Source organism: Schistocerca gregaria, chromosome 1 (assembly GCF_023897955.1).
Source record: "Schistocerca gregaria isolate iqSchGreg1 chromosome 1, iqSchGreg1.2, whole genome shotgun sequence".
NCBI classification, from domain to species: domain Eukaryota; kingdom Metazoa; phylum Arthropoda; class Insecta; order Orthoptera; family Acrididae; genus Schistocerca; species Schistocerca gregaria.
The window spans coordinates 846,527,324-846,540,374 of NC_064920.1; the positions used below are offsets into that span (position 1 = coordinate 846,527,324).

The 13,051-nt window shown below is 39.2% G+C and overlaps 1 protein-coding gene across 1 annotated transcript in view; it reads left to right on the forward strand.

The window, feature by feature from the left end:
- The window catches only part of LOC126272601 (protein lin-37 homolog), a 50,329-nt gene extending 37,538 nt beyond the window's left edge, over positions 1–12,791 (forward strand). The window contains exons 5-6 of the mRNA XM_049975547.1: positions 617–765; positions 12,610–12,791. Coding sequence (XP_049831504.1) covers positions 617–765; positions 12,610–12,625 — 165 coding nt within the window. The 3' untranslated portion in view covers positions 12,626–12,791. The remainder of the gene's footprint in view (positions 1–616; positions 766–12,609) is intronic.
- Positions 12,792–13,051: the final 260 nt, after the last annotated feature.

The window sequence follows — 13,051 nt, forward strand, 5'->3', positions numbered from 1 at the left end:
ACAGATGATATTACATGCCAGTTGTTGGTTAGTTTGCCATAGCAGACAGCATTTTCATCTTCAAGTGTTATTTCTTTTATAAATGTGTTTGTGGCCCCTGATTTATCCCTGTGCAAAATGTATTTTTGGAGCCAACATTCGCGTTTTGTCTTCCTCGTATTTAACTCTTACCACAGCTGTAATGCCATAACCTGCACTAATGTTAATACCCTCACATACTATGATTTCAGTTGATGCCATATTGAAAGCTGTGCAACTTGTAGAATTTGTGATGTCCTGTGTGAACGGTAGTTCACAGTACCACTACGTAATGCCCCAAGTTATGGCATCACATTAGTTGTATGTGAACCTGGCTTCATTTTACTTTTCCTTATCTAAGCATATTTCAACTTAAGAAAGTTTCACTTTCATGTTATGCATAGAATAAATGATTGGACTCAGCAGCTGCTTGATCTCTTAAGCTTATGATCCAGGAATGTACAGTAAATTGAGTATTGTAATAAATATCCATGTGTGAAGTACATCTGTATGTACTGTAGATGCGACATATTTTACAAATATAGATTTTAAGTCCATTGTTATGACAGACCTAACATTTGACTTTCTTTTGACATAGGACATACAGCCTGCTGTGCCAAAGGAGATGCTATTGCAAGAACATCTAACTCGCTGGACAGCTGTAAGAAAAAAATGGATTGCAGCTGCTCAATATAATGAAAGTCGATATGGTGATAGTGGCAATATTCTCAGAGCAATATTCAAAAGGTATTTTCACAGAATTTTGGTTCTATTGCTGTAGTACTTCTGTTAAAATAAATATTGTCACACCGTAACCAGAATCAAGTCCAAATTTGAATACAGGGTCATGAGTAAAGTACAGCACTTAGCACCAAAACCACATGTATTACTGACAATACAAACATAAGAAATTTTGAGAACCATCTGGAAATGACAAACACTAAGAATATTTGCTCACAATCAGATTTGAACTAGTGGGGTGCAGCATGCCAGCTAGTGGTGATAACTGTTGCTCCTTACTGCATGCAGCTCAGCTTGTGGCGTTGCTCCCTCTCCTGGAGAAACAGTGACCTGGGTTTTATTTTATTGTTATTGGAGCCAAGTACTGCATCCTAGATCTAGACATTGTCAGTGTGCCTCTTTATGGCCTTGCTTGAGGATTTTTGCATTCAGGTCATGTTTGAAGGTAGCCTCTCAGATTCACAGTCTTTGAGTCTGTCTTCTGTTTCTTTGAAAGAAAAGCCTTCGGAATCAGCTTGCACCTTAATGTTCTGGGACTCTGTATGGAGAACATGGATGAAATCTCTACACTTTTGTCTGCTTGGCAATGAATCATAATCCTGACTTCATATGTGACGTCAGATTAGCAACAAAGGAGATGGTACTGCCCAAAGTACCATTTTAGTAACTTTTCCAGTAGTCCCATTGTCCCCACAGGCATAAAAATCCTCTTGGGCTGTATCCCACTGGTTCATATTTGTCATTCTAGCGGTCTTTGTCCTTATAGCCCAGATCACGTAAGAAACAGATTGACCGTCCTTAAAAAAAATAGTTTCCCCGTCGATCAACCGATGTCGCAGGCAACGCGACAATGTTACCTGACCTGTCCATGTCACGGAATTGGCAACGCTGTATCTTCGGTGACGTGAATGACCATGATTTGTGTTCGGCTAGAGCGCTGCGCACGGATTGCGTTCGTCACACAGCTGACTGTAGACCACGATCGGCTATGGTTTTTCCCGAGTTTTCAATCAAAGAATGTAGATTAGCTCCTGTAATTCTCCAAGCCAAGTTTATTTCTACTGTACGGATACTTCTCACAATCATTTGGGAAATGAAATAAATGAAAAGGAACACACAAATATTTCTCGTGAGTTACTGTTTAAATACAGACTGTATTGCAGTCGCATAGGTTTTACACTCGCCTTCCATGGCATCTATTTCCTCTTTGTTATACAGCTCTTCTGATACAGATTATGGTAGTAAAAAGATCTCCACGTGCAGGTTAACACTAGAAAATTTTCAAAATCTTCTCAACGTCTTTGAAATATAATCCATTAATTTACTGACAAATATTGCACTGAGCAGTGGGTTTCGCGTCCTGACATTACCGACATAATTATTTATTTTGCATAGAGTATGTATAGGGATTAGGTGATTTATAACGACAATATATTTTTCACATTGAGACTAAATAAGTTTAAGAAACAGATTTTGCTTCCTTTCTAAGTATTTCTGTAAGCATTCTTAAGTATAACCACATTTTGCATTTGATTACTGTTAGTTGTAAAGAAATATAATTTCATTTACGCACATAATAATGATATCTTCGAAAAACAAATATTGTGAAACTTTAAATATCATGAGTACAAAAAAATTCTGTGATGGTAAACATCTTAACTTTGCGGTCAGCACATCTACTATTGTCACAAGCAGTACTGTTTTGCTCAGATTTAACACATTACTTCTTTCTAATTAAACGTGGTAGAGTGATCAAGGAAAGGCAACAAAACTTATTTGTGCAGCCAAACGGAGAATTGTTATTTGGTACTTAAATACAATATGTATAAACTACTTAGGTTTTATAATTTTCAGTTTTGAGACAGTTCTACTACACTTATCTTTGAATATAGTTCTGCAACTGTAATACAATTTTCATTTCACAAGATGATTCAAAATGAAAAGTCTGTGTTCTCCACATTCCTCATCGTCCAACCAGTGAAAGTTTTCAAGTTTTGATTTGATGTAATTAACAATCCTAAACTTTATATTTCTCTTATAAATAACCTGTCAAAAACAGGACTCGTATGCCTGTAAAGACATTTCAATAATGTTGCTAAACTCAAAAGTTGGAGCGCTGAGTCCCACTGAAGAATGACACAAATTCTCAGTTGCATATTTTTTATGGAGAATAAATAATCCCCTCTTATGTTGAAGCTCACTGCTACATGTAGGTGTCTCCTTGCATCTCAAACAAACATACCTTTCGATGCATATGTGTGCTAAGTAGCCAGCAAAATATGCTACTGAACACTGTTCAGAGGAAAGGTCTTGCTGTGAGGAAGACAAATACTCGTCGGCCTCGGTGGTACTCCCTTCTTCATCCATAGAGGAACCAGGGGTATTCGGAATTCCGACATTTCCAGAGCTCTTCAACAGCTGAGATTCATCACCTTCTTTTTGCAACACATAGTTGTGCAGTAACAGCATCTTGTCAGTGTCATACTCACAATTTGAAGCGTCAGAAGGCTTCATTAGTGAGTTAATAGTGCTTGTTCGGAACAAGATCCTTAGTGTTCTAGCTGTTGGATTACGGTTGTAGCCTCCTTTCTGACGGTACACAGAAAATGAATTCTCAAGAGCATCTTGATTCAATCTGGTGGTCAGTAAAAATTTAATGCTGACAGTTTGTTCCTCAAGAAAAAACTGAGCAATAGCATTCACAGTCTGGATTAAACCCGTAATGCATGGTGATGCCATTATTTTACCTGTCCCTTTTTTTTGTACTGAAGACATCCTTTGCATTCTGTTGCATTTCCATTACTACTGGGCATTTTTCTGATAATGCACACCTATATGGAATAGAGGAAAATGTGGTCCTGCTGTTAAAAACATCAAACAAATTCTATAAAAGTAGCTGTGCTCTCTGCTGTATCACTCTGCAATTCTTTAGTCGCTACACAAGTTCTGATAGCTGCAGCAAGAGTGGCTGAGGACCTGGACTGCCATTTTTACATTCATTTTCTGGAATGAATCAGATTGCAAATGACTGTCAGTGAGTTTTACCAACATTCTGCATTTTTTATTCTTCTTATCAATGTCATATGTTTTCCTTGCATCTTCGAATGAAACAACAGCGTTGTTGAAAATGAAGTCGCCACTAAGCAGATTGTTTCGTATGCTTTTGAATAAATGTGGGACATCATAAATATAAAACAATTTCTGTCCATTTACAATAAAATAAGGTTTTTCAGGCGTAACATGTAAATGCTTCACAACACTTCGATTACTAGCTCCCTGATCACAAACGACTAATTTTGGCTCTAGGTTTGCATTTTGCAATAAAATAATTAGTTACTGTAAGAGTCCCAATAAATCCGCATGTTTTACTCCTGAATTAGACAGCAATTTCCAGTTACTGTAGATGCCTCTGATCATAAAAACAAGTGCATAATTTTCAGGAAGTGGTTTCCTTCCCCAATCACCCAAATCTTCTAGACCTTCTACTAAATCGAGATCTTTTGCATATTCCAGATGACGCATTATCGACATCTCATCAAAAGATACTACACATGCCTTTTCTAAATAAGTGTGTGCCTCAAATTTCTTGCTAAGTTGACTAAAAAGGTTTTTGTTAAACCCTGGTAGAAATTTTGTGACGCCAATCCATCGTCTAATTGTGGACAGCCCAGGTAATGCGATATCCAATTTTCGCAAAAATTTATATGCTGCAGGGGATTTGTAAAAACAACATCAGAGAGAGATTTTTCTCGATAGAAGACCACGGATGGTTTTTGCTCTTACACTGCATTGCATCCAGTGCCCTGGAGCAATTGGATGGGAAACAGAAACTGCTTACACATGGGCAATATTATTTGAGCTCCTTCAATGCAGTAATCTATTCTTAACTTTTGACAAGTAGGAAGTTTTGTTTTTCAATGATCTGTTCATATTATGTATTTTATGTCTCAGTTTTTGGTTTCTAGGAGTATCCTCATCATCATGACGTAGCATACAGCGTTTTCTTTTAACCTGTCTCGCACGCATTTCTATGATTTCTTTCAGGTCTGGAAATGGTTCACACTTTTGTGGTGTTGCATTTGTTTCTACCAGAAGGTGACTAGCTGCACTGTATATTCTCCTTGGAATGTTCACTTTCAGTTCAGGTGATGACAAACTACTCTTATCTCTAGTTCCCTCACATACTGCTGAAAAACCAGTGTCAGATGTAAATTTTACAGGAACTGCTGTGTGTGTAAGCCGTTGTTTCGTACCGTTCATGAATGACTTTTCATCAAAGTGGACATCACACAGCAGTCTAGTGTGCATTTTTTCTGGGTCCATATCCAACAGTTTGACATTGCCTGTAAAATCAGAAAAATACATATATTTATATACCATTAACACATTTAGTAGCTCAGTCCACATTAGCATGATAAGAAGGAATCTTTCATTAAGTATTTGCTAAGAGAGATCTTTGTGTGCAACCTTATTTGGACTTTAAATATTATGCTATTATGATTAATTCTGGGAATGTGGTCCTATGGCATTTTAAGCCTGGTCAACACTGAGCGAACTAAAATAGGAAAAACTGCATTCTCATATGTGTAGACGAATTTGAGCCAACGACATTCAGTCGTGTTTAGTTTGTAAACTTTAATTGGTGCCCACGGTGTTCTGAAGTTCCTGCAAAAGTTAAGAAACACGTGATTTCTAATCTCTTGCTTAGTAATTAAAACAGACATTGCCTGTAATGTTGTTTCCCCTTTAGTGCTTAGCTTTTCACAGTGAGAAGCAATTAAGTAGCGAAAGCATAACATCAATGTTTGCAAATGTTTGCGTGATGAAATGCTGATTCTGTAGCGTGAATTCCATTCACCACTGCGAGACAATAACATTCAGTCTTTTTCGGTACGCATTCGATAGTGTTCGTTACTGTTCAGCTGGCTGTCGGTTTTTGAGTAAAGCATCAAAAGAAGTGTGCCTCGTCTCCCATTTGGCGTTATCAGCACGGAGAGTACTCGTCTTCTTGCGAACTGCTTTATGTTGCTGCTAGTAAATTTCCTCTTCAGGTGTAATGAGGAGCCAGCAAAAGGCGTCAACCGACATATGTGCAAAATTCTGGAATAAATCTAAAGAAGGCTGGAGCTGCAATTCAGTGTCAAGTGCACTGGCAGTACTTCCAAACGTTTCACATCTACGTAACAAATTAAGCCACCAACGATTTATTTTCCTACGCTACTTTGTTTGCTTTGTCAAAACCAGTGGGCAAAATAATCTTATCTCAATATCAAAGATTTACATCGTAGCTGTAACTAGAAGTCTGCGCGGACAGGAAAATGCCGCCGTCCGTATGTGCACCGCATCCACAAGATCATTATCCACATCTGCCGAGTTGCTTATCCGCATTATGAGATATTAACATTTTGTAAAGCAGTTTAACCCACCACTGCTCTGAAAAGAGACTTGTGCCTGGCCTGAATTTTTGTCTGCTGATGTCCGCACTTGGTTGTGATGCGCATTAGGCTTGACATATTTCAGTGACAGTCATTTCAAATTTAGATTCTTTTACTTTGCATGTAACTTATCGTAAATGATATAAGAGTGGCACAAAACGATGTATTTTGGATTGTTGTTGAAAGGGGGCTGCAAACGCCGTAAGATACAAATGAAAGCATTATTTCGAGCATATTTTGGTGGTGTCAACTTTGAAGAGCCACAGACGGCGAAACATAATTATGTTAAAAATTTACTTTGTGTAGTTTAAAGATAACCTGCAAATATTCACAACAGACGTACGCTTTTATTTGCAACACAGTTATTACTGGGGATATCCGCACTCGCGCAGACCTGTTACTACAGGTAGTGTTGTTTTCGAGTGAAAGCTGTGTGAGGATTATTAGCGCACAGACAAATAAAAGTTAAAATAGGCAGTGTCTATAGTTTGCATGCTATGCTCATTCTCTTATATCTCTTCCCTTCATTCCAGTATAAACGCTTGTTCACACATATAAACGAATGGCAGTGAATATTGGCGAATTACCTATGAATACTCCTTTGCAGCAGTGTAAACGAGGTTTTACACTCGTTCACTTCGTTTTCTCTAGTATATACCAGGATTTAGAGGGACCGATGACCTAGCAGTTAGATGATGGCTATTATTCATTTATTTCACTGTTGCGATTTCAGCTCTAGAGCCATTTTAAAGTACCAAGGGAAAGGTCTTGTAAGGTAATGCTTCTTAAATTGTTTACCAAATGTTACCACACTATGCTTTGCATTTTGTTATACATATCTTATATTGGTTTCAGTTTTCACATTGCACATAAAAATGCCTCTACAGCCAAAATTATGATAGTGAATTGAATAAACAGTTTAAAAAAGTCCAAATTGCAGCAAAGATTTCATTAAAAAATTATATGATATGATTCTTGTACAGGATGGGCTGCCACGTTATATCAGAATATAAGATCGACAAAATTTAGATAGGTTTGAATGCTTAGAGCTCTTTATTAATTCGTTGTTGTTGTTGTCTTCAGTCCTGAGACTGGTTTGATGCAGCTCTCCATGCTACTCTATCCTGTGCAAGCTGCTTCATCTCCCAGTACCTACTGCAACCTACATCCTTCTGAATCTGCTTAGTGTACTCATCTCTCGGTCTCCCTCTACGATTTTTACCCTCCACGCTGCCCTCCAATGCTAAATTTGTGATCCCTTGATGCCTCAAAACATGTCCTACCAACCGATCCCTTCTTCTAGTCAAGTTGTGCCACAAACTTCTCTTCTCCCCAATCCTATTCAATACCTCCTCATTAGTTACGTGATCTATCCACCTTATCTTCAGTATTCTTCTGTAGCACCACATTTCGAAAGCTTCTATTCTCTTCTTGTCCAAACTAGTTATCGTCCATGTTTCACTTCCATACATGGCTACACTCCAAACAAATACTTTCAGAAACGACTTCCTGATACATAAATCTATATTCGATGTTAACAAATTTCTCTTCTTCAGAAATGCTTTCCTTGCCATTGCCAGTCTACATTTTATATCCTCTCTACTTCGACCATCATCAGTTATTTTACTTCCTAAATAGCAAAACTCCTTTACTACTTTAAGTGTCTCATTTCCTAATCTAATTCCCTCAGCATCACCCGATTTAATTTGACCACATTCCATTATCCTCGTTTTGCTTTTGTTAATGTTCATCTTATATCCTCCTTTCAAGACACTGTCCATTCCGTTCAACTGCTCTTCCAAGTCCTTTGCCGTCTCTGACAGAATTACAATGTCATCGGCGAACCTCAAAGTTTTTACTTCGTCTCCATGAATTTTAATACCTACTCCAAATTTTTCTTTTGTTTCCTTTACTGCTTGCTCAATATACAGATTGAATAACATCGGGGAGAGGCTACAACCCTGTCTCACTCCTTTCCCAACCACTGCTTCCCTTTCATGCCCCTCGACTCTTATTACTGCCATCTGGTTTCTGTACAAATTATAAATAGCCTTTCGCTCCCTGTATTTTACCCCTGCCACCTTTAGAATTTGAAAAAGAGTATTCCAGTCAACATTGTCAAAAGCTTTCTCTAAGTCTACAAATGCTAGAAACGTAGGTTTGCCTTTTCTTAATCTTTCTTCTAAGATAAGTCGTAAGGTCAGTATTGCCTCACGTGTTCCAACATTTCTACGGAATCCAAACTGATCTTCCCCGAGGCGTGCATCTACCAGTTTTTCCATTCGTCTGTAAAGAATTCGCGTTAGTATTTTGCAGCCGTGGCTTATTAAACTGATAGTTCGGTAATTTTCACATCTGTCAGCACCTGCTTTCTTGGGGATTGGAATTATTATATTCTTCTTGAAGTCTGAGGGTATTTCGCCTGTCTCATACATCTTGCTCACCAGCTGGTAGAGTTTTGTCATTACTGGCTCTCCCAAGGCCGTCAGTAGTTCTAATGGAATGTTGTCTACTCCGGGGGCCTTGTTTCGACTCAGGTCTTTCAGTGCTCTGTCAAACTCTTCACGCAGTATCGTATCTCCCATTTCGTCTTCATCTACATCCTCTTCTATTTCCATAATATTGTCCTCAAGTACATCGCCCTTGTATAAACCTTCTATATACTCCTTCCACCTTTCTGCCTTCCCTTCTTTGCTTAGAACTGGGCTGCCATCTGAGCTCTTGATATTCATACACGTGGTTCTCTTCTCTCCAAAGGTCTCTTTAATTTTCCTGTAGGCAGTATCTATCTTACCCCTAGTGAGATAAGCTTCTACATCCTTACATTTGTCCTCTAGCCATCCCTGTTTAGCCATTTTGCACTTCCTGTCGATCTCATTTTTGAGACGTTTGTATTCCTTTTTGCCTGCTTCATTTACTGCATTTTTATATTTTCTCCTTTCATCAATTAAATTTATCATACAGTAAAGCTGCATGTCCTCGGGAAAAATTACGGCTATAATTCGTACTCGTAACTAATTTATTGATTTACCTGAATTTAAAATTCACTCGCGTAACCTTTCTTTGTCTTTGACGGGAAATCTGAACATTTTTAGTTCTGGATTTGTTTGTCTACTTCTTCCACAGTTGATATACTCGCAGGCCCTCGGCATGACGACTCGATCCACTACCACCGGTATGTCAGAAACAGCTGTACTTCACAGACGCCAAATAGTGGAAAGCTGCACACGTTCGGCCGATGTTGCCACATATTTCACAGAACGGAGTGCCATCTAGTGGTTGATTCCACAAGTAAGGGTGTGACGCTGTTGCCACCTGGTGGCCGTTCCCTGACAAGGGTTGCCTGCCAGACCATGCGATCGGGCAATCTGTTTCTTACGTGATCTGGGCTTATAGGAGTTCAGAGTTCATATTTGAGCTAGTTTTATACTTCGTGTATCCATTGTCGTTCCAGCCTCACAACTTCAGAGCAGAAAGGACAGTGTAAAGCCTATAGTGTTTTGCTTCACTATGGTGTATGCAGACGTCTAATAGCCTTCTGTAGGCCTTTCATTAGCTGAGGATGGGCACTTATCATCGTGTAGGTGATGTAACAATGTGAAATTACCTCTGATATTAGTCTAGACTGGAAAACTTTAAAAATCATGCCTTCTACAATGAACTTTGCTATTTCTGGAGCTTCAGCATTTGATAGAGCTTCGATGACAGCATAGAAAGTGGGACCATCAGTGCAGACTATTATCCATGGATTCCCATTTGTCAACTTCAAGAATCTCCCCAAGACATCAATTCCAGTCTGGTTGAATGACACTTTTGCAGCTGGATTTCATATCATGTGTCCCGGAGGTAGTCAAGGCAAGTGCTTAAGTTGTTGGCTCACATAGAGTCTTAACAAACTGCAAGGGACCTGTCCAGTAATACGTGCATCTAATTTTGTTTAGAGTATTTATGAATCCCAGGTGACCACATGTTGGAGTGGCATGGAAGCGCTTTCAGGATAGCTAGCTGTAGAAGAGCTGGGATGATGAGAACCATTTACATCGTAATTGATCATAGCTCCTCTTAGTGTTACTGATTGGAATTCTCCTTTGATCGACTTCTCCTACTTCAAGGCGTCTGTGGCTCTCAGTAGTGCTGGAGCTCCACTCTGTTCAGCAGAGTGTCATTCAATGCAGCAGTGATGACTGAGATTTCACCCACACTGCTCAGTTATGTCAAAGGATTCCCTTAAAAGCTTTCAGCTCATGTTTGCGTCCACTTTTTATGCCACTGTGATATCATACTCCTGAAGCCTAAGTGCTATCTTGCCAGTTGACCCAACGGATCCTTCAGGCCATTCAACCTGCTTAGAGAACAGTGTGCATCACAGTGATGGTAATTTGCAAAATAAGTATGGCCAGAACTTGTTGATGGCCCAATCAAATGCAAGGCACACATTCTTTGTTCTGAAGTGGTATGTCTTGAGTTTTGAGATCTCTCTGGAAGCATAAGCTGTCACCTTCCTGAATTTGGACTAGAACCACTAGTGTCGGTGGAAAGTTCTGTCTCAGGTTCATTTGAAAGATGATGGAGATTGGTGCTGAAGATTGAGGCACCTTTTCAACATAATCAGTTACCAGTGTGAGAGGTAGCAGGATCAGTACCGAGCATCACGCCAAATGTCGTGTCGTAACCACCATAGAGTCGATCTCTGAGTGCAGGTTCTTCAGTGAAGTAGAACACTTAGCACACTGAAAGCATTTTTATTACTGTTGTATCTGTAATTGAAGAAACAACAAATAACAATTGGTGTGAGTTCCAAATTCTGTTTATTGCCAACAGTTCCACAATAACAACACAACTTGGTGCTTGATCAAGAGTAGCGACTGGGCTGCAGAGTCCAAGTGCGGTATGGTAAACAGTCGTAGTGTAGCATCGTTCCGGGGTGTGACATCGATGTAGCACGTAGGTAGCCCAACACGAGACTGCCAGGCATGGCGGCGTATGCGGCTGGCTATATACGGCGAGTGGCGGAGGAATATGGCTGCCATACCCGAGTCCACTTGTCGTGTCTTGTTACGATTGGCAGTGTGGCCTCATGTAACTATCTCTCGGTAGGACGCCAGCCATTGTTGCCATGACAGTGCGGAGGCACTCACTGTGTGAGGCCCGTGCCTGCGCTGTACAGCTTTGCAGAGCTGCACATAAGCGGGGTGTGCCGGCCATTGGCTGTATGACGTAAAGACCGTGGCCACGCAGCTGCAGGTGCCACGGTGTGGGCATTGACTATACCAAAATTACTGACACCAAATACAGACAGAACAGAACTGCCTTCTGGATGGAGGGTGCTCCTATTTACAGAAACATCAAATGCTCCAGAGTAAAAATTATAAACATAAGAAGTCTGGAGCTTTCTAAAAATGGCAGATATTGAGTACAAATATATGCTTATGATTAGTTTTGAACTAGTGATCCCCAGCGTGCCAGCAAGCAATGGTAACCGGAACTTCATACTCCTGACAATACTGTAAAATATTAGTTCTACAGAACAGATTGTACACACTAATCTTATTCCACGACAGCTTCCTCTGTTATGGAAACTTTGTGAAAGTAGCTAAATTGTGAACAAGATCCAAAAAGAAGTTATTGCTTTCAGCAACAAAAATGTAGAAAGAAAAGACAACTGCATTTTTTCAGAAGATTTATGTAAAACTGTCTTTCTCGGCTATATAGATAGTGTCATTCTGCTGCCACAGCACCCCAGATTTTCCAGATTTTGATTGGTTGCCATACTTGACTCCATGCATCAGCTGTTACCATTGGAATTAAAAGTTTTCAATTCTTCACAGTGAAAATGTTGGGAAAACACTTGACAAAGTTAAAAAGTGTGTAAATTCTGAATAACTGCAAAAGAATTAAATAATCCCTAACGAGAGCATTGGTAGCTCTATGAGGCTCAGGCAGTTCATAGATGACGCTGTTATCTATAACAAGGCTGCAATACCAAAAGACTGTAACAAAATGCAGGAAGACCTGCAGAGGATTGATGATTGGTGCTGTCTACTTCAATCAACTTAAGAATTGCCGTCCTACACAGTGGAGATATGTATCAAGAAACAACAACCTTCTGTGATAGAGCGCTTTTTGATATACACAGCAAATGACAGTCTGCCAAGCTGTATTGTTCCTTAAATGGCAGTACATGCCTCTCCAAGTCGTTTTACGTGTTTTCCTATTATATGTTTTTAGATTTTCATGTTTGATATTATTAACTATTTTTAATTATCATATTCTACGGTTATAGAAACTGGATGGATCCCAACTCATGGTGAGCACCAGTAGTGCTGTGTATAGTTATGGTTTACTTTATTGTTAAGTTGTGAACTGCAGTTCAAAAACGATTCATTAGTAATAATTTTTCTTCCTCTCATTTTAGGGCCCAGAATCTCTGAGATGAAAGGGAGGACATGGACTGTACAAAGAAAAATATGTTGATGCGCAACCTTGAGTACCAGTCATCCTGATTTTCATATGAAGGAACGAAGGATGCATTTAAAGCAACATGGTGCACATAGAACTGTTACCCTATCCTTGTGTACACTTTGTTTGTGTCTATATATATATATATATATATATATATATATAAAAAACTGTGGTTAAGGAAAACACACACACACAGTAAGCATCAATAGTTGCTAAGTAAACTTCAGGCAGTCCATTTTCAGAACTCACCATTTTTTGTGCCTTTCTGGTGTTTAACATCTCTTCTACTTACTGAATAGTGATCAGTACTCATATCAATACTATATTCCATTCTACTTTTTTCAACAACTTATGAACATATTACTTTGAGGATTGTTCTTTCTCCACCGGTGAAA